Source organism: Haliaeetus leucocephalus, unplaced genomic scaffold, assembly GCF_000737465.1.
Source record: "Haliaeetus leucocephalus isolate CR32 unplaced genomic scaffold, Haliaeetus_leucocephalus-4.0 Scaffold362, whole genome shotgun sequence".
Classification (NCBI taxonomy): Eukaryota; Metazoa; Chordata; class Aves; order Accipitriformes; family Accipitridae; genus Haliaeetus; species Haliaeetus leucocephalus.
This window is the reverse complement of record NW_010972798.1, coordinates 7,222,849-7,249,437: the sequence shown is the minus strand read 5'-3', so window position 1 is coordinate 7,249,437 and position 26,589 is coordinate 7,222,849. Positions and strand designations below refer to the sequence as shown.

Genomic DNA, 26,589 nt, shown 5'->3' with positions numbered 1-26,589 from the left:
TGCAGTTTACATTTTTGCCAGGCAGTGAAAGTTGTCTCCTGCCCCATCTTTCCAGAAAGGCTCTTCAGCTTTGACTTGCAGCTGTGAAATGAAAGCCAAGGGTGTGATGCCAGCTTGCCATTTTGATGACAGCATCTGCATGTCTTTGCAAAGGATCCAGCCATGCTTCTTTCTGGTTTTGCTGTACTGCCCAACCACCTGTAGCAGAGGTTTTGAGGACCACTAGATAACAACAGAGCAGCCCTCGTATGTGCTAGGGAACACGTGTTTGTGACTTCACTCCCGTGATGGGAACACCCCAGGGTCCCCACTGCATCCCAGAGGAGAAGTTTGGAGAGCCAGACCTACTGCAGCCTGTGGGATAATTTAGTAATAGTTTATTGTGTAAAGCTAATCCCATTAGGGATTCACTGGCTTTGTGTGTATTTTATGCAGTTGTATAATGCAGGCAGCAGCAGAGGAGAGGAATAACATCTGAGTAATCTATGGGATTGTAAAATAGAAACGAGCAGAAGGATTCAGGCCAGAGTAATACCCCAAATGAGTTTCACCTCCTTGTCCTAGGCTGGATTGGATTTCAGGTTGACATTGTCCTTTAGCCACATGCATGGATCTTGTAGCCTGTTAACAGACGTATTTTGCTGGCTAATGTCCTGAGAGGGAAGAGGTGTTAGAGAGATGTGCGGCTTGGGTGGTGCAGGATGAGTAAAACTCAAGGTGATGTGTTGTTGCAACTAAGAGAGAACCTTTCTGCATGGGAGACCTCAAAACTGAAAGGTAAATCAGGAATGGAGAGGAGGTCTCACCCCCAGAAATAAGTCACCCTTTGTTCTGCTGCCCATTTACACCCAGTTGTTCTTCTGTCCTCTGAAAGGGGCAAGGCTGGCAAGGAGTTTCTGTCAAACACAGCAGTGTCATCTCACACCCAGGAGCTCCAGGACATGTGGGTTGGCTGGCTGTGGAGCATGCTGGGTGCCCAGCATATTCCTTGCTGATTCCTTCTTGCGCCTGCTCTGCATTTCGGTTTGGGGGTTGAGATGTCTCAGGAGTGGTGACAGGAAGGTGAGGCAGGAAGAGGGCAGAAGAGCAGCTGCCAGTGATGTCCCAACCCTTTCCCTGAGGAGCAGGCTTATGGGACAGCTGATTTTACCTCTCTGCTTTTGTCTGTCTTCTGGGGATAGGCCATGCTGAGGATAGAGGGCAGCAGGGACGGCTTCAGGAGCCTCCTAAAGAATTAAACCTTCATCTGGAAAATGTGCATTTAGGGATGGGGAGAAGAGGTCTCACTGAGGAGGCAATGGACGAGATGGGACCAGTTTGGGACCAGTTCAGGACTTCCAACCAGTAGCAACAGCAGTCCTGTAACCAGATGCTGAGATTGACCAAACATTTGCTATCTGCAAAGCTGAAAGGGAAGGACCACCCCAACCCAATGTGAGAGGTAACTAGTTAAGCTGGTAGCAAGTTTCCTTGTCTTTCCTCTTTTTCCACTGTAGGACTTTTGGTCTCTCCTTTATTACCTCCATCCTGTCCTTACCACGTGTTCTTCAGTCTCTACCCAGGGTCTTTCTCCAGCAACTTCGAACTGCAGCAGAAATAGAAAAGCTCGTAGAAGGAGAAGTGCTTTGGTCTCAAGAGCAGCTTCTTTAAGTGAAAACACAGCTGTGAGGTTTGCAGCCTGCGCTTCTGTAAGGGCTCGTCCAGCCAGCACAGCCAGCACCACTGCAGTCCTTCCAACATGCAGGAATTGGGAAATCCATTGTGAACAAGATTGAGTTTGATGGCCTGCGTGGAGGCAGATGGATGTATTTTTAAGGGACGAGGTGCCAGAAAACTCTGTGATTACGTTCCTGGAGCATGGCTCATTTTTCGTGGTTTTAAAAGTGAGTGTCAGGACTTCAGGGCTATTTTTTTTTGGGTCAAAACCGAAGTTTGGGCGGGGCATAAAAACCTGCTTGATGACTAAGTTTATTCTTAAAAAGCTTTCTAGAGCTTGCTGGAGAGGGGAGCCTTTATTCCAAGAGGGAGCTGATACCAGTCTTCTTGGACTTCCATGCAAATGGAGTTAAAATTGAATGAGTGCTAAGGGTGGAAAAGAACCCCTGCCTTTTAGGAGACTGTTCTCAGTATAATCTTTAGATCTGGTCCTCTGGCTTTTGTCTTTGAGGCCCATGTTCTGCCTCTCCTCCTTGCCCTGGGTGAACTCTTTCTGCTTGAATACCCCACCACATCGGTGGAATTACCTTGAATGGTTATAACCAAGACTGGCCAAAGCATGCCCTTACATCGCCCCAGAACTGGGATATCTGAAATCTTTGACCGGGTTACTCGGCTAAACCGATAATACCTCTCTGATACAGTGTATGTGTAGAGAAAACTTTTTGTCTAATGATGGAGGTTTGCTGCTCGGAGCCAAGGCTGGGAATGGGGGGATCCAAGCCAAACCTTTTACTCAAGGGGCATGCAGAATTTGCCCAGTCAAGTCAATATAGGTACTGGCACCGTTTCAGCAGCCAGAAGGCTGCTTTTCGTGCTCCCTCCTTGTTGGAGCTACCAGGCTTTATCGCGTGACTGGGCCCCTAATTGCTGCAGGTCTAAAACTTTCTTTAATATGAGGATGGCTGCTGGCTGCACTGAAGCCCAGGCAAGCCTGGAGGTCCATGCCAGCGTTAAGCACTGCTCCCCCTTTCTGAAAAGCCTCCTTCTGGCCTTGGTGGACGAAGCCCCAAGATGTAGGCAGCTTCCCCAACATCCCCCACCAAGGCCTGTCTGCCTGAGCAGAGCATTGGGTCCCTGGTCCCTGCAGGGTTCAGGCAGCACAGAGCTGTCAGCACACTGAAGGATAGCTGTCCCGAGCCCTTCTGCTTTTGCTGGTGTCTTGTGTCTGTGCGCTGGTTTGGTGTCTGCTCACCACTGTTTGGCGGGGGAACCCTTGAGTGCAGATGAAGCATGTCACTGTCTGATGGATGGAGGAACAAGGTGGAGCAAGGAGTATCCCACTGTGAGCCAACTGCATCCTCTGCTGGATTTAAGGATGTCCACTGTGGACAGGAGTTGACTTTCCTCGAGATGACTTTCCTCAAGGAGGCGGCATTACTTTCACCTCAAGCCTACAGTATGTGCCACCAAACATTACTAAGGATCAGCCATGTGCAGGGAGAACATGCTTTTGCTCCATTGAACCAGTCACAGGATAGCGTGTCCCCACCTGCTTGGTACCTTAGGTACAATACTCCCCTCCACAGAGGCAACAATGTCCTGCCCATCAAACAGCCTGCCCCAGCCCCTTTGAATTTCAGCGCCCTGCTCCTCTTCTGTTTGGGTGTATTGCAATTGTGTCTGGTGGTGAGCGAGCCTATCCTTCACTGTATCCACACAGATATCCCAATTACTCCTTTTGACAGCTCTTATTCACACACCTCCCTGTGCCTCTGACATCTCAATTATTGATGGGGCTCGCCTGGTAGGCAGCACTCTGTTCTCAGCATGGCTACGTTCCAGCTCCCTTTCCCATTGAGTTCATGCACACACCATGCCGAGCGTTTCTTTATGTGCAAAGCTATTGAAGTGGAAAGGGATCTTTATTAGCGTGTGAGTTCCAGGGCTACGCAACCGAAGGGGGCAGTGCAAGCCAAATCACGCCGCAGTATGTTGCTGGGAAATTTCCTCTCCCCCTCCTCTCCCAGTGAAGCCCAGCAGTGTCTTGTAAAGTGAAGTGATCTCATATGTTTAATGGTGAAGATCCCTTGATCTGATGAGGCTTCCTTGTGATGGGGTCACCCTGCACTTGCATTTCTGTAAGAAACCTCAGTCCCCCATTGCCCCTCCAGGCATAAAATGCAGCATTTTTAAGAGCAGTGCCCTTTCCTTTGTCTTGGTATTAGTTTGTTTGCTGGCTTTACAGCAAGCCTTTGCGTTCTGACAAGGAGCACTGACACACAAAAAAGGAGCTTCAAAGTAGCATGTGGTGTTGGAGCAACATTGTCAAATTGGTTAAGAGTTAAAGCTCTGCCTAGGGCTTCGTGTATCTGGGAGGCTCTGGATGTCTTGTGACATTGCTGTAGCAGAAGTCAGATAGGAGGAATGATAAAGTGGTCGATCAGCTCCTGACATCTCTCCTGCCCCCAGCCTTGCCCTGCACCCTTCTTTGATTCAGAAGTAACTAGAGGTTTTGTGCTTAGTGAACGAAGGCAAAGGGAAAGGGTGGCAGCTGGAGAAGATGGGACCAGAGAGAAACAGCAGTGTAGGATGTGCAGAGAGCTGGGAAAGGACTCTTGAGTTTTGTTCTCAGAGATCTGTGGCAGCGGGCACCTCATAAATTAGCTTTAGCATGAGAGGAAAAATCTGTGGAGCAGACCTTCCAACGCACCGCAATTCTGGGGAGCGCAAGTGCTTTTGCAGCTGAGCAGGGCCGTGAAGTGAGCATGTGTCTGAGAGTGGTCAGTGGAGAACTCCTGTGGCTCCAACGGCAGAGAGGACCCAACTGCATGATATCGAGTGGATATAGACAACCTTTTCAAGCTTAGTAGGAAGCCGACAGTCTCTGCATCCCAGTGTGCCTCCTGGCAGCACTCAGCTAGTCCTTCTCGACCTGCCTTACCCCCTCTCTTTCTACCCTGTGATGAGTTTTGCCTGGGGGCTCTGTGCTCCCTGCAGACCAAATGCCACAAAATGAGCAAAAGCAGCCGAAGCATTGCTGGTGGCCACAGAGTCAGAGCTTGGCTATTCATTTGGAGTCTGTAAGGACTCCTGGCCTGGGTGACAATCACAGGTCTCCTCTTTGCCCTCCTGGCTGGCCACAACAGTACATCAGCAGGGCAGATCTGCAGAAGAGCAGGGTTTTGAGCATCAGCGACAGCACAGCTGCCTTGAGCTATGGTTGCTGAGACAGACCTTTAGTTACATGTCTCTCTGTGTGACAGCCTGACCCTCACATTTCTCTGAATGGGGTCCTCTTGTCGCTGTGAGTGACAGCAGCATCCTCTTGCCTGAGAGTATTACCCCAGATAGTGAAGCTGTGTACAGTTACTGTCCACGTTACACAGGCCTTGTTGGCACTGGCGGGTAAGCAGAGACGGCCGAGCCTGCCAAACAGGGTGTGTTTTATTTGTCTGGAATACCATGAACAGACAAAGAAGGGTTAAAATAACAGAAAGTTGAAAACCCATTATCTCTGGGAACTGTGATCTTTCCTTTTTTGGGTAGTCGGGTTCCATGGGACCCCGTCCCCCCAGATAGTGGAAAGGTCACCCTCCCATACCTGATTGCCCCACAGCTTTCCCCGGGAGCCTGTCCAAACAAGGCTGTTTTCCTTCCAAGCCCTTTTCCTTCCTTCCCTTCCCCTGGACTTGTCTCCTTGCACAGAGCTGGCTCCGTCTCTGGCTCTGGGTGGTGCTGGGGGCCCAGAGCCCAGGTGAGCTGTAACCAGAGATGCTCGGTTACTGCAAGCCTGAAGCCCACTTAGCTGAGAGCTGCAAATGAGAGGCTCAGGCACTCCTGAGTTTGTCCTGATCAGAAATATTGTTGAAAGTGGCCAAAGCCACGCTTTTGCCTGATTTACACTTTCTTCTGTGTTTCTTCTCTAGCGACTCTGCAGTGTGGTCCCCTTTCCTCAATGCACGGGACCAGGTAGAGCTGTGCCTGAGATAACTGCTGTCCCTTTTGCCTTGGAGTTGCTTTCTAATACTCTAGCAGGAAAGCTTTGGAAAACCTGGCCCAGAAAAATGGCTTTGGTCAGTTCCCAGTTCCTCCTTCAGTTCCCCAAACCAGGGCAGTTCACCTGGGGGACTCTGGTTATGGATAAGTGACATTTGCCTGTACCACAGCAAGGCGATCATTTGTCTCCCTTGAGGATGTGGCTTGTTTCTAACTGACCTCCTGCTCCCATGGGGTAGCTGCCATGTGCCGTCATAGCATCTGGAAAGGCTGGAGCTGCAGGCTGGCTTCATGGATCTCGGCAGCAAACGTCCCCAGCTGGCCCTGCTAGTCCTGCCTTTGGCACCGGTCTCCAAAATGGATCTGAGGAATCTGCTAAGCTGTATATAGATCACAGCTTGCAGGAAGGGGTAGTTGTTGAGATCATAAGAGGTTGCCATCTGGACAGCGATTTGAATTGTGATACTTGTACCATGGACATATGCAAAGCACAGATATGAGTGATACATGCTGTCGCAGGAGTGTGCATTTCAGAATGGCTTACAGAGTTAGAGGCATAGAAGTCAAGGGAGATCAGTTGGATTTGGCCTCAGTCTGGTACTCAGTTCTTAATGCAGTAACCGAGATGGTGAATTTTTTGATGATTTCATGGTATGCAGTTTTATTTGGGTCAGTGAGAGCACAGCGTATGACTTTGCTGCCCTTTAGGGAAGAGAAAATCAGTGCACCGTCTAATGATTCAGCACACAGGGTTTCTTAACAGCCTACGGGAGAAAGATGTTTTAATTCTGCATTCACTCCTGAATAAGCCATTAATTTGACTTAGCAATTTTCTTGGAGCCCAGAGGAGAGGAGTCTGTGATCAAATGGAGTGGCTCAACACTGCTCTCTCCTCCTTTCCCTGTTTAAGAGATTGTGCTCATCGTAACAAACCTCCTTCAACTTTTAGCCCTTGGGATGGTCTCCCCAGACCATTTCAAGAGTCTTGCATGATCCAGCAGTGGTAAAAGCCCTGCTGTTAGTATTCCCTGTGACCCAAAAAAAGCCAAATCATTTAGCGCATAAAGACCACAGCTACCTCCTCTGAAGGATGCTGCCGCTCTTATCCAGACTGCTGGCTCTGCCAAAAGGGCTGCACCTCATGGCTGCAGGAGCTGGTGGGACACTGCTCTGGGGGCCAGCAGCCTTACCCTGGGGAATGAGGGGCTGCTCAGATGTGCAAGGCTGTTGCAGGGCTCAGCCCCATGCTGTTAGCAGGGTATAAAATCACTGGAGACATTTTCAGCAAAAAAATCTCCACGCAGAACCGTTCTGTTGCTTGTTGAAAGAGAATTAATTTTTCCTCCTTAAATAAAATGATCCGTATTTGAAATTTGAAAGCCCTTGCTGAACACCTTCTTGGAGCTGCAAAGAAAGCAGCTTCCAGGTCACATCATAGCCTCCTGCCGGACACAGATCCAAACTGCAAACCCTTCTAACAGCTCTTTAATAACTCTGCACAGAAGGAAAAATCTGTCACCTTTCCCTCTGTGGTTTCTCCTCTGTTCTAATGCACTGGAGAAATGAGATGGAGCTGGGAAAGTTTTCAGAGAAAGACTCGTGGGAACTACAGCTGCCGATGGAGTAGGCTCATTTCTTTAGTGTCTGAGGGGAACCGCAGTCGCTTTGGTGAAGGGTGGTGTGTGTGGGTGGGTTTGGAGGGGTGAACCGTTATGACCCATGCATTTCAGAAGAACCACAAACACTTTATAGTAACAAAGGGTGGAAAAAGCGAGAGGTTTCTGCAACACATGTGACTTTTCCCTGAGGTTTGGAACCCTGCGGTATGTTCCAGGCCACGGTGTTTGCGTGTCAGTCTTGGTGAGTTAAGCTTTCTCCCACAAGCCTCACTTGAAGTTGCTGTGATGACTGAGAGCCTAAAATGTTGCTTTTTTTTTTTTTCTCTCTCTTTCTTTTCATTCTCCCCCACCCCCTCTTGTCTCTGCAGTTGAAGCTCTCATTTACCTTGGACCAGGAGAGCGGGATGCCTCAAGGCTGTTATATCTATCAGTACCGGGACAGCAACAAGTAAGTCCCATGGAAGATTACATGCAGCAGATAGGGGAAGGTGCATTGAAAGGACACTGCCCTGCCTTCTGGCAGAGTGATCACAACTGCTTGTACCACTTAAAAGTAGATTAAAGCAGGCTTCAGGCTTGACCTGAAACCAGGAACAGCTCCTGTAAAGGCCAGATCCTTTAAAATGCACGAGGCCCTGCAGCCCCCTTTTCTCTGCAGCATTTAAAAGCTGATTTTATTTGGCTGAAAGGCCAGCTCTTGGGTACCATGGGCTCTGGCAGAAGTCATCCAGGATTTGCCCAGGGGTGTTTGCATCTCAGACCCTGCACTATTTTGTGCTGGGGTGACTCTGAGAGTGTGGGCTGGGGGTAAGCATCCAAAGGCTGCAGAGCACTGAAGAGAGCAGCACTCACCTCTGCTCAGCTAGAGACACACAGCACCCTATTCTCTCTGCTAAAACTCCTGCGTGGGTTCACTGAGTGGCCTTTCATTTGTGGTACTGTAGCCCCAGTGCAGCCATGTGCTCTGTTTTTATAAGGTACTGTATGATATTCAAGCTTTGGATGTGTTTGGAGCAGAGTCCTCAATTTCTAGGTATTCTGCCTATTTTTACTAGCTGCTCTAGTGAATTGGCACCCAAGATGTTTTTATTTCAAATCACATTGTCATTATCAAATTGACAGCAGCAGCACAGTTCAGGAGATTTTTGTGTTCGTGCTGGGTTATTTCGCCTGAATACCAGCATGTCATAAATCCTTAGCCTGTTATCTCCACCCATATAGTTCTGCTTCTTGCCGGTTATTGAAGGTTAACCTAAAAAAGGAGGGTATATGAAATTGTCAATGAATGGAACGGCCTGCAATTAGATCTGCTCTGAAATGCTGATGGGAACAGTCCTGATGAAGAAGAGGGTCATCCACAAACAGCACCTACCCCTTTCTAAGCTGAGAAATCTCAGTGTTTAAAGCAGAAGGGAGGTCATTTCTGGGAGGATCCTTCCCACCTGTGGATGGATAATTAGCACACGGTATACGGTCCCATCCCAACTATCCCAGCTCCAGAGGCATGGATGAGCAGAGTTGGTACCTCCAGCACCACCAAGCTAACAGGGAAACGTGCAGTTCAGCACCAAAGCATAGAATCAACAAGGGAAGAGCGTTTGTTTTGAGTTTTTTAAAGGCGGTGGCACACAATGGACAGCAAGGAAAGGAAAACCCCCAGAGCTATTGGGGTTTGTTAAGGATGTTTATAGATCCAGTGTTTCTGATTGTGTGGCGTATATCTCAAAAATCAGCAGCCACGTTTTTTTCTGCCACAGACCCTCCTCTCCCCGGGCTCCGGTGGGTGTTTTGTGCCATTGTTTGAGGAAACTCTGGGGACGGGAGTGGAACTATTTTGTTTAAGCGCTCAGGCCAATAGCAATTCCTCTTGGAAACCTTGCTTTTAGCTGTGAGTGGTTCAGCATGTGACATAGTAGCTGCAGCATGTTGACAGCTGTTGATTTAGAGATGTATGGCTGTGACCTGCATTTCTGGCAAGTGTGGGAGCCGAGCCACACCGAGCCATGCCAGCCTGGATCATGGGTTGGAAAAATACAGTGAGGGCAGGATGAGTGGGATTGCAAGTAAACCCAGACTTCGTACATGTCAGATGGATCCAAACTGCAATTATACATCCCTGTGGGGCCTCGTGCTTTGTATTTTATAGTTTGCTTGACCAACCTGGGGGGAGCAGGATCCCATTTCCCAGGGAGAGCCTCACTAAGTCTGCGCACATGCTTATCCCTCTAAACCTTGTGCATGTACCATCCTTGGCTGGTGAACTGAACCGTGAAGGCCTGTGCTACAGCTGACATATTCTTGCAGGTAAAGTGCCCTTGAGCCAAATGTGTGCTCGGTTCTCATTGTACCCTGGGTAATTTTGGAGGAGCACACGTGCGCTGTGGCTTTATTGGTGACAGAGAGTTGCATTTGAATAGTTGTAGTGAAGCACTGGATGTGGCTTCTGCTCAGCCAAGCAGAGACCGTACTTCTCAAGCACTGGGCTTTTCATAGGGTTAATTTGTTATCCATACAATAGCATGGCCTTTGTCGTGATAATTTTTCCTTAGCAATTTCCCAGGGTAAATTGTAAGCCTTGTACTCTCCCAAGCCTAGTCAGGCTTTGATGGTACTCATCAGGACCCAAGGGGATAACAGCTCTTCTGCATCCCACTAAAGATGTATCTAGAAGTTAAAGCAATGTAACGTTTGTGTCTGCACCCTGTTTTGGAGCCGTTTACAGCCCAGAGAAGAAATGTTGGCAACACACTGTAAGCTCATGCATGGGAAAGACCAGAAATGTGCACCCTGGAGCCCAGCGTCCTCTGCAGAGTGTTGGGTCTGGGACCTGTGCCAGGGACAGACTCATGGCAGGAGCGCAGGTGTGTGAAGCTCTCCAGCAGCAGCTTTAACAGGAGGAAGCCGAGGTGATCCCAGTCAACAGGAACCCATTCTGGCCTGGGGAGTGTGCCTGGTGCCCCGGAGATCTGTGTGAGTGGGGCCGTGCATGGCAAGGCTCAGTGTCACCCTGGTCACTTGGAGGAGTGTCCCTTCCCCTCCAAGTGGCAAATGCTGTTCCAAGCTGCAGCCAGACGGGGCCACCGGAGAACAGCAGATATTGGCCTCCCACTTGCAGAACAAAGGACTGCAGCATTGCCGAAAGTGTAATTACCAGAGCAATTAAAATGTCTATTGCTTAGACTAGAAGTGCAAGTACCATGCAAGCTCTTACAAGGGCAATCAGTTGGAATTTGTTCCCTTTAAAATGATAAAACACTGCCAAGGAATTTTTGCCCGCTCCTGGAAGCTTCCCATTGCCTGCCTGCAACAGCGTTCATGGGCACAACTCTCACTAGGTGCCCACTCCACTATCGCACCCTGGGTGCTGAGCACTTTGGGGAGACCAGACTCAGTGGAGCCAGGACTGAGCCTTGGACTGAGAGCAGAAGAGGTGCTGAGCAGCCAGCTGCTGCCCCTCCACCCCCTGCTATAATATATTGGTATCCGATGGCACTTGATAGTCCCAGTAGCCATCCAAGTGCTATACACAGAGCCGAATGGAGGAGAGAGGCTGTCACTGTGCCTCTGGTCACAGGGGTGAGACTAGGGGACATCACTTCTCCCCTTTTTCCCTGCTGAGACCCAGACACTTTCCTCCCCTTGGCTGCCAGTCCTTCCCAGCCCTTCAATTCTTCCTGGCTCCAGAGGAAATGACTTGACCTCACACAGAAGCAAGCAGTTTTAAGCCACGTTGCTTAAATTCTCCCTAATGGGGATCAGTCAGTATAATCAACAGAGCACCAGACTGCTGCATTGGGCTGCTGTGGGACGGCTGTCCTGCGACAGGGGCACCGTGCCCTGACGTGTGGACAGGCGGTGGGTGATGTGTGCTGGGTGACATTCAGAACAGGAGCATATTGTCAGCCTTCACGTTGCCCCAGAGCAGTCACATCCAGGAGAGGACAGCCCTGCCAGCCATCCCGCGGTGTGACTGCAGCACAAGTCGGGTGTTGAGGGTGGGATGGGCTTTCTGCCGCTGCCTCTGCGCAGGCTGGGTTTCTCTGGCCCTGCACAGGATCCAGTTGCAAAACTCAGCCAGGCAGTAAAAGACCATCGAGGCCATTCACATCCACCATGGCTCATGAATCCCATCTTACAACATGCATTCACTGGTCCCCAGTCTAGGAATATGATACCAGCTGTGCTGAGGAAGCACCGTCTGCCTGCTCTGAAGCCTGCCTGCCCAGCATGGCTGGTCCTACTCTTGGCAGCGGGAAGGGTGAGATCAATAAAGGTTACAGATGATCATGAAAGACTTCTTCCAGCCCGCGTGCAGGAAGAGCCAAAGCCAACTTGAGATCCCCCTAGAAGAAATTAATTGTGAGAAGTTTAGTATGTTTTGGCTGTATCCAAGAAATAGAAGATTCAGTCTGTTTTCTGCATTTACTGTCACTATCCAGACACTTCTCTGGAGACCTCCTAGGCTCTGCTCACCTACCCACAGCAAGTCTGACCCTTCAAATGCCTTAGTCTTCCCTCCCAAGACTCTCTGATTACTGTCACCTTTCTCAGATGATGCAGTGCTCAGGGTCCCTGCCATCCCAGACCCACCAAGGACCTATAAATCCCTGTCAAGATTCATTCTGTTAGGTGGCCCATATTTGCAGGGCGTTGTGATGCTTCCTTGTCCCCAGCTGGTTCCCCTCTAACATGGTTTTCCTGCTCCCTTAGCCTTCAGGTATTGGTCTCTTTTTGAGGTCCCTTCCTCACGTCACAAATGCTGCCTTTGCCAATAGACCAGCTTGCAGCTCGCCAATGAATTTCATTTTAATTCCTTGCTGCAGCTGGAGTTTGTGTCAAGATTACAAATTTGCAGTGGGGGCTTTCATGTTCTCTTCAGAGTAATTTCTAAACCCAGAGGAGCAACATCTCTCATGGAAGCACTTAGAGACCTCTTACAAAAGCAGCATTGGAGTATTGATCATTTTTTCTCTCCAGGGACCCAGAGTGTTACAGATAGAGCTGCTGTGCAGTGTAGCCACTTGCGGGCAGCACTACACAACTCTTCAGGATGAGAAGTGAAAAATAGCTCCAGTTGAAAGGAAAAGTGGTGCCCCCTTTTATATAGAGATCAATGATGCTTGGTACATTGGATTATCACTTAAAACACCAGGACTTCAAATGCCAGGGTGCATGCACTCCTGATGGTGACAGGCTCGTGATATATAATGCTGTTTGGGTTACCAACTGAGCTCCTCTGTGCAATCTTTTCATAAGGTGAATGTAATATCTGCAGTGATGTACCCAACATTACATCAGGAGAGCAGCCTATAATTATGCTTGAATTGTTTGAACGGGTTATTTGTCACTAACACATTAGCTTACTCCATTTATTGCTACCATTCAGGGCTGCAGCAGGTTTGGTATAAACAGAGCTTGGGTTGTTTGGGTTTGGGGGGGGTATTTTACTGAGTAGAGCAAAGGAGAATTGTTTGGAGTTTATTCTTTTTTGCTAGGAGAGCTGTTGACTGGGAGTGCTAGGAACAAAAATTGTAAAGCAGCTGACACAGCATAACTGATTTGTTTTCGGATGTACTTCCCAGGAGTACAGCTCGTGTGTTGGACTTTAGCATGGACCTGGTTGCTTTGCAATGAGCTGGCAGGTTTACCGTAGTATGTTTTGTTCCTTATGAGAAGCTGAGGCTTGCAGAGTGGGTTGTTTTGTACAAGGAGCTGCTGCACAGCTCACACAGTCATTGGGTGCCTGACCTGCCTTATTACATGGTTGTTTCATGGCATGCATCCCAGCGAAGCAGCACTGCTTGTAGTGGTATAAAGGAAGTGGTCGTCTCCCCTGATGGTATCTGATTTTCTCGTTAGTGATCAGCAAATACGTGCTCTGCCCTACTCTGACCTGCATGGCCAGGGAAGTCTCTGAAGGTGGCATCTTCTCTTGTTTGTCTTGTCTGGCAGACTGGGATTTCATGGGGTAAATCCATATACATGTAATCCCTTGACATCACAGGCTTGGATGGATGCTGTCTAGTAGCAGTTACTCACCTGAAGCTTATGAAACGCCTTGTTTAGATTTCAGATCAAAGTAAAATTAATTCCATTTCCAGAAATGGATCTGCCAGCCAATGTCAAATTCTCCAGGGTGGGATTTTCACTTTAGGGTGTACCATTGGACAAGGTGGCTTAGCTGGGACAAGGCATGTCGTGCTGCACCACAGTTCTGTAGGCGCACCTCTGTGCATCGCTAGCTGTCTGCAAGCATTGCCCAAGTCTTGCTGGATTGCAGGTAGCTGAGCTGCCCTGTGACTCTTTCCTGATGAGCTGTGCGAGGGTTTAGCTGTCTTTGGAGGCCACAGAAAAGCATCAGAGGTGGTTGGGGAAAGTAAGCCTGCATTTTCATTGCTGAGAAGGAATGCCACCAGTTTGATTGTAGCCACCTCCTGGGTTTAAGACTAAGCCAGCCCCCCTGGGCTTGAAACACTACAAAGGTCTGGTGGAACTGGTGTCTATGTGGATGAAAATAGGACTGGAAGCAAAATGCAAGCCAGGGCATGACTTAGCACTGTCCAGAAGATATACTCTACAAAAGAGAATACTAAGCAGGTTGGAGTTTTTCTTCTGATACCATGTCTTGTTTTTTGTTTGACTTACTGGCACTAAACTTCACCCAAGACAGCAGGTGATGTATATCCTTCACCTGCCAAAGGGTAAGCATTGGAGTTGGCCAGGCAAGGCTGGTGAATTATTCTGTCACTGTACCAGTCCTCCTGGTTTTGGCATTGGTTCAGTGTAGGGTAAATTGTGGAGGAGAATAAGTCTGGAGGTTGACCTTTAAAACTTCAAAAGATATGTAATCCTTCCTGCCTAAGGTATGAGCTCAGTTTTCTGTATGCCACAACCAAAGGCTGCTGGGACATATGCTGCAAAATAGCCTTTTTCACTTGAGACTTTGAGGAGCAGAGAGCTGTTCTTTCCTTGCAGAAGGGACCCTATGGCCATTTCTAGGTGAGGAAGAAGGCCTCTTGCAAAAGGCTCTGCCCAGGTATTATTTAGCTGCTTTTCTTGACACAGATCTGCCGCCTCCTGCCACCCTGCTGCTTAATAACAGGTTTCCAATCCATCAGTGCTGTAGAAATAGTAACTGCCAACTCCTTGGAGTGTCAGTGTTATGTGGGGGCTGCAAATGGAAGAGGTGAGCAAGGAAACCCACCTTTCCCCTAAGCAAGTAGGTGGGATTTGAAGATAACCTGACCCCTTCCAAATGAATGTTGAAGCTTTCTTTGGTGGCCTACACAATATCCCACATCAACCAATAGCTCTCCCTCTAAATCCTCAACAGGGTACCAAAGCAGTCAGTGTGTGCTCCCACCTTCAAGGGGGAGGAAGGACTGGGCTCTTAAACCTGGGTAAGTGCGGGACCTCCCTGCTCTCCCTGGGTTGAATCAGCAGAGTTTGTCCTCTTATCTGTTTCAGACTGTTCGCTTGGAGAGGAGCTGTAAAACCTCCTTGTGTCAGTGTTAGATGTCTGGGTATTCGGTAGCAGTCAAGTAGGTGAGAAAATCAGCTGCAATTGTAATTGAGTCAGAGATGCTGTCTCCGTGTGTCATCTCTGGAGATCTGTTTACATATCCATTTGCTTAACAATATGTTTGGAAGCCCTCAGCAGCGTTTTAGCACCATTTCCCTGGCCTATATATGTCTGACTAATGCCCAAGGCAGTAAGCTATATCTGGACTAGAATTGCTAACCTATGGATCTGGGTTTTCTTAGTAGCCCTGAATCAGATGGGTCTCTGATTAGCCCTTAGGTACATGGGAGAGGACAGATCTGACGTGGGAAAGAGTGAATAATAGTCCTTCCACAAGAAGGACCTCTCAATTTCATCTTGAACCCAAGTTGCTGGATTGATTTTGTGTCAAAGAAGGCCCTCTCCTGAGCTGAGATCTGGCTAGAAAATGCCCAGACCCCGCTAGCCATCCCTCTCCCAGCACGATTTCTAGGCATACTTTTTTTGTAACAAATATGGAAAAAGAGCCCTTGTTTTGGCTTGGTCTCTGTGTCCTCGAATGTATAGTCATAGTGCAGAGTGACTTCTCTGCCAGGTATAGGTTTTGCTGTCCACCCTGTGGTGTTACAAGCAGGGAGCACTGGGACCAGCGGGCAAGTGCATGTGCCGCTCTATTTTGCTTTGTTAGGATGTGCTTTAGGTACAGACTAACCGTGGAAAGTTGCATGCAGAGGCAGACAGTGAAGTAAGACCAAAGATGATGAAGGGGATGCTGAGTACTCAGAGCATGTGTTGTGCTGGCGGTGATGAAGGATGCTCTGCTTGAAGATAGACCTTTCAGTCCTCCTCGCCAACCTGCTGTTTGATCTGCGCTTTCTGCCTGCAGAGAGCGAGGGCTTTCAGTTTGCTGTGGGCAGGACCTCTACGGTCTGTTCAGCACTAAGTACCTTTGTTCCCCAGGGGATCGGCAACGTAAGCTGGAGTAACCGGGTGGATTGTCAGCCAGCTGGGATTGCTCTCTCGTAAAGAGCTACTGGCTGAAAGCTGAAGCATTCAGACTGGAAATAAAGCACACATTTGAAAGGCAAGAGAGATTAACCACTGGCAAATTTCCCAAGACAAGACCAGGGAATTCTCCATCTTTCAAGGACAAGTGCACTTCTGGAAGGTGTTTTAGACCCTACAAGTCAGTGGATTTAACGGAGCAGTAGCTACCTGAAGCCCTCCAGGCACAGGAGGTCAGCTGCTGGAGTAATCCTCCCAGTCTTAAATTCCTGGCACACTGCTCTGTGTTAATGTAAAGGATCCGCTTTGCACTGACACCACTCGCTTTTTTGCAAAGTTGCATTTTGCCAGCTGCTGGGCCTGGAAGAACAGGACATTTGCTTTGAGTCCTGCCCTCTCTCCATGTACTCTGCCAAGCTGGGCATTCAGTGTACCTTATTGTTTGAAATTATGTCCTCACAAATCAGAGGGTGAGAGTGGAAGCACCTCTCTCCTTAGCTCCTCCCGAGCAGGAAGGGTGAGCAGTTCTACTTTTCCAGCTACTGCTGTGCTTTGCTCTGGGTCCTGCTGCTTTTTCAATGTTTTTTCCACAGTTCAGAGCAGCTAAATCAGTCTGGCAATGGACACCATTCCCTCTACACCTCCCTGCTTCTTCTCCATTGAAAAATGGAGCTTCAAATCACAAGCATGTTTTGTGTGCTCAGCTCCTCGCTGTGTCAAGGTCACCCTGAGTGGGGTTCCTGTTACAGCTTAGCACTTTCACCTCTTTCAATTTGCCATGCATTAGTCAATCTGGAGCCTAATGGATTTGTAACCTGACTTCGCCTGTATCGTCTGAGATGTTCCCAGCAATGTAAGAGGATTTGGGCACAACTTCCTTTCAAGTTAATGGAAAGATCTTGCTTGGAAAGAACCTGCTTGAGGATCTGAGTGTACTTTGCATTAATGTTTCCATTAATTTTAATGGGACATGGTTCTAAATTCCTCAGATCAGCTTTGAACATCTTAAATTTTGTGTCCTTCACCTGTCATCTAAAGTGGGGCTGATGAGCAGAAGCACCCTTAAATGAGCAGCATCGTTGTTGGCCAAGATGTCCTGTAAATTTTTCTGCCTCTGTTGATCTCTCTGGAAATGTCCTGTTCACCAGTGACTCCGGTGGACCCCTCACCAGCTCACCACACGCAGGGCAGGAGGTCCAGGGTCAGCTCCCAACTCAGAGGCCGTCCCTTGCATGGTCTCTGACAAGTCACGTTGTCTGTCTCTGCTCCACCGCTGTCTGTAAAGCAGAAAAGAGCAAGAGTCCTCTGGGACTTTTTTATTAGCATTTATAAAGCACTTTGCGATCATCAAACAGGAGGGAATAGAGGAAAGTGAACTTTTATTGTTGCCACTCAAGTCTCAGTTACTGCAAAGCTCTGCTGCCTTGGGCACAATTACCTGCCACACTTCATTTGGCTGGTACAGGCAGGCCTGCCTGCCTGCCTGCATGTGGTGCAGAGCCCTGCCTGGGTTTTAGCCTGTGTAAGGTCTTGTCTGGCTTTACTGCTTCTGTGGGGCCATGCTACTCTTGGCACTGGCCTTGTGAGCTGAGCAGCTCGGTATCCCCTGCTTCCCCTCCCGCTCTCCCTGCTCCCTGCCCTCCTGCTCCGCAGTTAACTTTGGCAATTGAACACAGCAGTGATTAACTGTTACCGAGCATCTCTCGCTGATCGGATCGCTGCTCGCTCCTGCCTCGTTCAGCAGAGCTCTTGCCTCCTTCTGGGCTGCCAGTAGGTATTTCTTTCCATCTCCGACTGAGCTGAGCAGAGACCCACATTCCGACTGCTCATCACATCCCCCATCCCCCTGGTGAAAGCCGGCCCTGGCAGAGCTCTTGTACATGTTACATCTCTGGCATAATCTCATTTTGCTCAGACAGTCCAGGATAGACAGCCTGATGTAGTAAAAGAGTTGATGCAAACCCTACTCATCTCAATGTAATCAAGTTAGTGAGCAGCTACACGTGCAGTTGTCCTAGCAGACAAGAAAGGCCACAGTGGCTTGGCCCCACTTGCAGTACCCCTGGAAGGACTTTGTGGTCAAATAGGACCTAGAGAGGTGGGGAGGCAGCTCTGTTGTTGTAAAACAGGGCACCTGTTGGAGAAGTCATCTTATTAATGAATTTTTCATGCTTTATTTAAGCTCAGTGCTCATTTGCAGTCTTGCTGCCAGACAGGCACTATCTGGCGTGGTGCCACTTGCCTGGCGATGTGGGGCTGGGCACAAGTGTCCAGGTTACAGGGGAGCAGGCAGGGTCCACCATACTCAAAGAGATCTGTTGTGACTAGTTTGCAGCGTAAAGCAGGAGAGGCTGGGACCTGGCTGCCCGTGCTTGCGCGTTCACTCCCAGCCGGGCCAGCCTGGGGTCAGTTCCAGCCCCCAACAATTAGCGAGACAGATTGAACCTAGATCGATCTGTCTACTTTCACAGAGTGAGCCGATTCCAGCAAGAAATTCTCCTTTCCCTCTGTCTCCATGTTAAAAGGAATGAGACCTTGTCAGATTTCTGGGTAAATGGGAAGTACAGGGCAAGGTAGAAATAAATGTTGTGCTAATGCGTAGGAAGAATCATTAGGACCAAAAGACATCATCGATGCGGCCAGGCTGCAGCTGATCTGCATCGCTGTGTTGAAACTCTGCCTGGTGGTACAGCTACTACAAAAGGCAGATTTCAACAAGGTCTTTGCTATTGCACATTTGCAGCATGTTGCAGAGGAGTGCAGAGAGGCAGAATCTGGTTCAGAGCAAGAGGGTTTGGCACCGATAACAGCCTGTACCAGTGCAGTGATGTTTGCTGCATGGAATTCATAGGAATTGCCTCCTGGTGCAGTTATTTGACAGATGCACTTGGGTCACACAGATCTTCACAGTCCCTATCCCCATTGAGAGAAAACTGAGGTCGTGGGAGAGTGCAGGAGAAGGGACATGTTGCTTCAGTGAATGTACAGAAGCAGGAGTATGGTGCTGAGCTAAGCTGGGGTTTATGGGTCTCTTCGGGGATGAGTTTTTGGGAGGGTGAATGGGACAGTGAGAGGTAGGGGATCGGTCCCTGGTAGAAGCCAGTAGAGGAAGATCAAAAATCTGCTTCATGTCACACCAGCCATTCCCAGGCTCCACAGCCGAAATATGATGACACAAACAGGGACACTTAACTGAACGAGTGCTGGCCTGCCCTTTCTCTCAGGCACATCTTCATGCTGTACTGTGATCAACAAGGACAGCAAAGAAACGGGAAAATTAGGCAGGGTATTTTCAAGGAGGGTAGTTAACCCTGAAGGGTGCAGTGCTCTGATTCACGGCACGGCTCCACAAGCTGTTCTGCCCATGCAGCCAAGGGCGGGGGGGGACACCTTTGCAATGAAGGGATCTCTCTGTTGCACCCAGAGTGCTCAATTTTTCAAGGACACCGTAGAAAGCAGCCTGAGGAGTAAGACAGAGCACAACAGCCAAACCACTTTGGCTTTGCACCACTGCAGAGAGCAGCACGCAGGCCTGGAGAAAACAACCTGCAAGCTGGCTGGCCACTTCAGAAAGCAGAGAGAGACAAAGGATGCTTGTCCTGAGATCTGTGGGGTGTGCAACCGTCTCCGAGCTCCCAAAAGTGCAAAGGGATGCTCTCTTAGCTGGCAGAGCGGTGCGGCTTTGTGCATGTTTATCCATGGCTTTCGCCTGCACGGTGCCAGTGTGAGAGCTGCTGCGTGTAGTTGACAGCTCAGCTATTGTTGCAAAGTATGATTTAATAGCAAGACTTGATTACAACATGCAAATGTAGCTGCTGGGGGACTATCTCAGAGGTTTGTGGAGATTAGCTGTTAAATTGGCCAGTGCAAAAACATTATTAAGCAGAGAACATAATTACTCATCTTGTGCTTCTGTAGTGTATAGAAGAGACAGATTTGTTTAAAAGCCAGCAAGTCCTATGTAGAGAAAAGACTTGTGTAAATGCCACATCATGTACTACTGTATGTTGCAGCTTATTTTATTAGAGAAGCAATACTTAATAACAACATTTGGGAACTTGTGGAAAGAATCCATTATATTATTCTGCATCATAAAAGCAAACCTAATGCCTAGTCTGCGTGAAGGCTGTGCAGATACTGAAACATCTCCTTTCGGTGGTGGTTGATTACTTTTATGGAGATTGTATCATATGGATATAAACAAATCCGGCACTTGATATGAAATCTGGGAGCAGGGTTTTAGACTCATGCATCTATCTTCTATCCGTGCATGTTCCCTCTGAAATGCATCAAGGTTCCCATTAACACCTTAAACGTGGAAAGTAGGATTAAAGTGAGACTGTCAGCACATACAAAATGAACACCTAGGCGTGCACTTGCTGTTACGTTTTTCCCTTTCAGTCCTAGGGTAGTCTATGGAGTTGCTAGAATAAAAAGCTCGTGTGTGTGTGAGGATGCAGGGGGAAGGATTGAGGTGTAGGGAGCTTGTTAGTGCTGCAGACCTGATTTTTGGAGCAGGCTGTGGTTCAGGGGTTTCCTCCTGCCCCGTGGCTCTCAGTAGCACAGGCTGGGCTTGCAGGGAGCAGTGCAGTGGCAGCTAGAGGACTGAAGTCAGATGTAAAAGTGCATTTGGCTAGTCAAAGCCCCAGACAATTTCAGGAAAATCTTCTTTAACAGAGGAGTCAGAAGGGCTGAATTAGAGGAACAGCTTGTTCGTAACGGAGCATAGATCCTGCAGTCACAAGTGCTGGCAGGGGAGCAGGGTGATGCTGGCAGGGCGAACCTGCTGTGCCGCAGTGGCTGCTGCTCACCCCTGATCCGTGTTGCTGGACGCTTCCCTCCAGCATCTCAGGCCCCTCAACAGATGCTCTGCTGAGGCTTCACTTGTCTAAGCAGAAGGAAGTATCCTCCCAAGCCTAAGTGGGGGAGAGAAAGACTTCAAGGATTTTTGATGGGAAACTCCTTGCCATCCTTTTGTTGCAGCTCAAGAGCATTTGTACACCAGTAATTGCTCCCCAGGCTAGTTCCTGTGTGACTCAGAGCTGAATGTGGAGCTGCCAATGGCTGCTGCTTTGTGAACCTCGGCATCCCGACACAATATGTCCTGATCACTCTAAATTTGAATTCACAGCCAGTCCTCCTTCCTCCTTTACAACATGTCTGTGCATGCACAGGCACACTGCCTTGCTCCTTACCTGCTGTATGCTGGTAAATTTGCCACAGTTGGAGCCATCGGCTGTTCCAGGTGGTGAAGGTGGGGAAACAACTGCCTTGCTTGTGGCTGGGCTTGTTTTCGGCTCAGAGCCACGAAGCACCTGAACCCCAAGACAGCTGCTCACCAGCATCTCCTGATGTGACTGCAGGGTGGCCGGGAAGAGCTCTGGCTTCGTCCAGCAGCAGCATCTCCCTGCTTTTGTTATTCAGTGCCAAAGGGTAGTCCTAAAAATACCTATGAATGGTTTGCAAGCCACAAGTGTCAGAGGGAGGCAGCTCTGCAAAGGTCTTGTGTCACCGGGGAAGGGAGAATGACACATCTTGTCATCACTGAGCATGAAGGGATGGTGGGTGGGAGCAAGGGCTGGGTCTTGGCAGGGGAGACCAGCTGAGGTTGGATCAGCCCCATCGGCAGAGGAGCAGGAAGGGACACGGGGCAGCGTGGGCTGAAATGCTGAGCTAGGCCATGCTTAGTCCCTGCACAGGCACAACTCAATTACAGCTAGTTTTTTATAATGATCTCTGATAGTTTGTAATGAAGCCAAGCAGTGGGAGAAACCACATAGCAATATTTCATAATAATTTTGCCCCAATTATATGAGGGCTATGTGTATTCAAGCTGTCCCTGTCTCCCTAAATACCACATGCACGCTTTCAAGCTGCATATCCAATGTATGATAGATGCAATAAACTTCACATGGTGGTAGAGTTACAACAGGAATCTCTGATAGCCGGAGAGGAGGCAGAAGTTATGTATTCCTCTGTTAAGCTCCTTTTTTTGTGTGTGTGTACGGCTTGGTTGTACAACAGATCTGTCTGTTAAATGGCTGTTAACCTGTTCTCAGAGTCTCGAGTGCAAGAAGTTGTTTGCGTGATCCTCTTCTCTGGCAATAGCGGTGCTGCCTATGGGAGATGCCCTTAGCTGCAAACTACAGGACTGTAGGAGAAATTGCAGTAGCTCTTGCTTCCATGAATGACAGAGTTTTACTGCACTGAGCTGAATAGCACAATTTGAGGCAGGACCTGCTCCTAACTGGTCCTAAGAGTTTGCCACTGCTGCTCTGAAACCCTGGGCTGGAATAAGGCTGTGATAATTAATGGAGGTTAAAGTGCTCCTTCTGCCTGTGAGCTGGTTGGAAATGGAAAAGAAGAACCTGTCACAATTGTGACTGGCTCTAAACTGCTGTCAGACTCTCCTTCCCTGCCCCAAGTGGAAAATTGTATTGGAAAGCAGCAGTTAGAGCACTTAAATCTTTCCACAGTTCATTTCAAGCTCCCTTTCTTCTTCCCAGCCATTCCCAGGCCAGTTCGGGGCGCGGATGGGAGACTGCGTCTCTGGCTGAAACTTGCAGGATGTTAAATAACAATGGGAGAGTGGCTTTCAAAGAGGGTATAATGTGCCTGGATTGCACGTACCATAAGCTGTATTTCCCATGCTTTGACATTCAGCCCATCCATGCATCACTCCCGAACTGTTTCCTTTCCGTATGGGATCTATCTCGGTGTGTTATGGAGTAAGCTCAGGCTGAAATGGGGTTGGTACCTCTCCTGATGTGGAGGAACACACTCTCACAAGCATTCACAGAAGTTGATGGTGTGATGTGGGCAATAACAGAAGCTGTTGTGTCCCCTGTGGTGGGTTACCAGGTTCATGTAATCCCTGCCCTTTCCCTGGTACTTGGATTGTCTAACTAGCATGTGTGTTCCCTTTCTCTTAACACGTCCTGGCAGTCACATTGCTGCTGCAGGCAGAGATTCTGAGTGGTTTTGTTCCCTGCTGAAACTGGTCAGTGAAGGGCATTTGATGGAGCTTCACTGGCCTTCTGCTCAGCTGTCTGGATTTAACAGGTTGATCAGTTGGAGGAAGCTCCCAAAGCTTTTACTCTGACGTTATTGCATAACCCTTGGGAGAGAGCTGGGCAGCTATTTTTGTGTCAGACTCCAGGAAAGATATGGCACTGCATTTGCGTTCCCCAAATGACCTCAATGTGCCCCCACCTGTGTGACTAGAGCATCAGGGACCTACTGGGAGGCAACAGTCATCATGGCTGCTTGCTCTTCTCCCATCTCACAGTATTTTCAGACCTTTGGAAGAACAAGGGAGCTCTCTGCTCAGTCTGAGCTTAGAGGTTGTAGTGCACCCCAGCTACATGGGCTGTTTCAGGCTGTCACTCTCAGAGTTGCAAATGGTTGACCCAGCATGTAGATCTAGCGGCCAAACAGAGGTCTAGGACCCAAGTCATTCACATTTGACTGCTGAGTATGAAGGCATGACAAACTGTGTTGCCTCGAAGGAATGTGGCTTGTTGGAGTCCAACCACCATAAGAGATCCAACCACTAAGGTCCTTCTGTGCCATCAGTAGGGTCCTTGCTGGTGGTGACTTGCCCTGGTGATTCCCAATGTGGACTGACAGATTTGGACACTGGGAAAGTGGGTAGGCATTGCCATCCAATCCAGGATGGTGATTTAGAAACAAAAGGCAGATTTAATGTTGTGCTTCCTTCTTCTAAATGTACAGAGCTACCCTGTTCATTCAAGGGTTAAGCAGTCTGAAAGATGCAGCACCCAGAGCCAGGTATCTGTCAGGCCTGGACTGGAGGCTCACCAAAACATGAGGATGTATTGTTTTATTTCTGTTTTGTCATTTGGAGATTACTACTCGATGTCTGTAAGACAAGAAAGCTCCGGGGCATCTTAGGATATGCCCTGTGCTCCAAGAGAGGTTGTTGTTTTGGCTTTGCAACACTCATATGCAAAGGCAAGAACTGATGCCTGAAATGCTCCTTTTCCAAGGATTAAAAGGCATTGCCAAGGCTCTGCAATATGACAGTGTTGCAAATCTTATCACAATCCAGTGCTGAGATCCATTGGTTTCAGCAGCACAAATGTGCTGACAGATCTGTGTGTCTACTTTTTGGTGATGGTAGATATTTTCAAGAGGTTGGTCTATGATGCTGAACTCTGGTTGTAGCTCCCAGTTCAGAGCCTGGAAGGTAACATTGCAAGAGTTCTTCATCACACCTGGGTCTTCATTTTAACCAAACTTTTCTTGATCTAGTAAAACCCTGGCCCAAAGGAGCAGTTTCAGGGTAACATGGTGGATCTAGCTTTGGTTCCTCTGCTATTAGATGCAGCTGAGGGACCCATAAAAGTCAGTGGAGGAACTAGCAGGAGTAACCAGGTTAGCTTGTTGGCTGTGACAGCCAGGGACTGAGACATTTGCTACCTTCACCCAGCAGTGTGAGATTTTGCAGACGTCAGTGTGAACAGAGCTTGTTCTGTCTTTTATACTATCTCAGCAGAGGGACTGTGATGTGAAGCAAAGTCCTTTCTTACTAATCCAGCTCTGGAGAGTCGTCATATCCATCTCTGGGCTTTAAGGATATGATTCTTCCTTGCTTACAGCAATAGCTCTCGTGCCACCTATCCTTACCTGTTATGGTCTCATTGAAACTACCTCATCTGTCCTCATATACTGTCTGTCTGTAAGTAGCTCCAGCTGGAGATAAACAGCTCTCTGTCACCACAACTGTTCACCCTCCTCTCTGACAGCAAGCGTGCTGTTCAACACCCGTTCCCATGCCGCTTGGCTGTCTGTGTTGTGTGCCTAACTCCGGTAGGTTGTTTAGCCATTTCTTCTTGATCCCATTGCGTAAATGAGGCTAATTTCAGCCTGCCGTGATGTGTGGGCTCGCTGGAACGTGACTGTAAATCCAGACCTGAACATTTTCTTGTAATGGACTGGGTGGTGAAATTGCATTGCTGCCTTTAACCTCAGGCTGTCCTTAGACCAAGCCAGACTCTTCACAACCCTTACGCCAGTAAATCAAATAGCTCTTGAATCGATGCACATAAAAGTCAAGAGAGAGAAGTTACAGATGGAAAAGACCTATTGTACCTTGAGTCTGTCCTGCTGCAGAGGGGGTAAAGCGCTCTCAGGAATTTACGGCGGAGCTCCAAGCCTGCCCGCTGAGGCCAGGCAGGGTGAGAGTCTTGCCTGGGGGAGATGTGGGGTGGGGGGGACTGCCTAAATTTCCTGCAGCTTTTCTATCCTGTTCATCTCTGCATTTTGTTCCCTTGGCTTTATTTTTGGGAAAGAAAACTGTTGTTGATTGTATGTTCAACAAACCCGATATGTTCATTCTCCTGCTCATTGTTTTTCACTCAGGGCTATGCCTGACTTTTCTTTAGAAGCATGTTTTTCTCACCTAATATTTAGTTTAAGATTGTAGGAGCTGGATATAAAACCTTCTGGGATGTTTTAACCTGCCAAGAGGCTGCTTGAAAACAGCAGTTATCCAGAGTATTTCGGTAGTCCCTATTTAGAAAACATCAGCCCCAAATACTGTGTTGCCCATTTCCCTTTCATCTCCTTGCCAACTTTTATTGGATGTTTTAACCCCAATCTGCTGTCAGTGTCCCCCATACCTTGCTCCCCTCCCCCTAGGGTTTCCATGTCTTTGAAAGTCCTGGTAACCAGAAGGTTCATGTGTTGTGCTTTGCAGTCGTTTCAGACCAAGAATAATACAGCCAGAGCCAGCTGGATCTCTCACTCCGTATTGATACAACTATTCCCCTTAACCTGCCCACACTCAGTGCTACAACTGCAAATCTGAGGTTGAACCGGAGCGGTGATGGACAGTGCTGTGAGCCCTGCTTCACAGCCCTGCCTGGAAAGCAGCACCCCCAGCAGAGCATCCCACAGCCAGGGACCAGCTGCGTTTGGGTGTTATCCGCTGGGGACCTTGCTAAGTTGAACGTGTTTTCCTGACATGGGTCTTCTCAGACCCAGTGGTCCTGGTGGTCGCTCTAATTCCCTTGATCTGCAGCCAGTTTCTCCTGAGCGATCCTCCTCTGGCAAGGCCCTTGCTGAAGGCTGGCCAGTCTGGGTGATTGATTCTCCTGGAGGTCTCTTCCTATGAGCCCAAACAACACTTATGAGCGTGGTTAAGAACTAGAACAGGGACCCAGCGTGGCTGTGAGATAGTTGACCTTGGAGATTGCTAGAACTCAGCTGGAAAAGGCCAACCTGATCCAACTTTGAAGTTATCCTGCATTGAGCAGGAGGTTGGACCAGAGACCTGCAGCAAAAGAGGGCATTACTTAGCGAGCCACTGCCTGGCTTTCACTTCATGAACATCAGGGGGTACAAGCTGAGTTGTCATGCCATCACTGCCTTTGGCTGCCAGATTATTTACATTGCTTTCCATGTTTTTGGTCTTTTAAACTTCTTTGGCTAGCTTTTGTTGTTCATCTCTTCATGAGCTTCTGCAGGCTTCTGCTTGTTTGTCCCTGGTTCACATCCTGGTTGGTAGACAGATGCTCTCCGCGGTCATTGGCCATCTCAGGGTATGCTTCCAGTCTGGGATGTTCATCTTTATTACCCTTCTTTATTACCCCCTGGTCCATCAGTTTGTCTCCTGCTTTGAATGTTATCAACTCTTCAATGCCAGGTAAGCCGGGAAAAAGCAAAGCCAAAGACTGAAGGGAGAAACACACACAAGGTGTGAATGTCTCCTCAGCTGGAACATCTGGGAGAACATTAGCTGGTGGGGAACGTGATACAGGAAGGCTGGTTCTAGCAGTCTATGAC

General features: G+C 48.6%; 1 protein-coding gene across 1 annotated transcript in view; it reads left to right on the top strand.

Moving 5' to 3' along the window:
• DIS3L2 (DIS3 like 3'-5' exoribonuclease 2) overlaps positions 1 to 26,589 on the top strand; it is a 197,037-nt gene that overhangs the window by 149,951 nt on the left and 20,497 nt on the right. Inside the window, exon 15 of the mRNA XM_010573014.1 lies at positions 7,643 to 7,722. Within this exon, the coding sequence (XP_010571316.1) occupies positions 7,643 to 7,722 (80 nt within the window). The remainder of the gene's footprint in view (positions 1 to 7,642; positions 7,723 to 26,589) is intronic.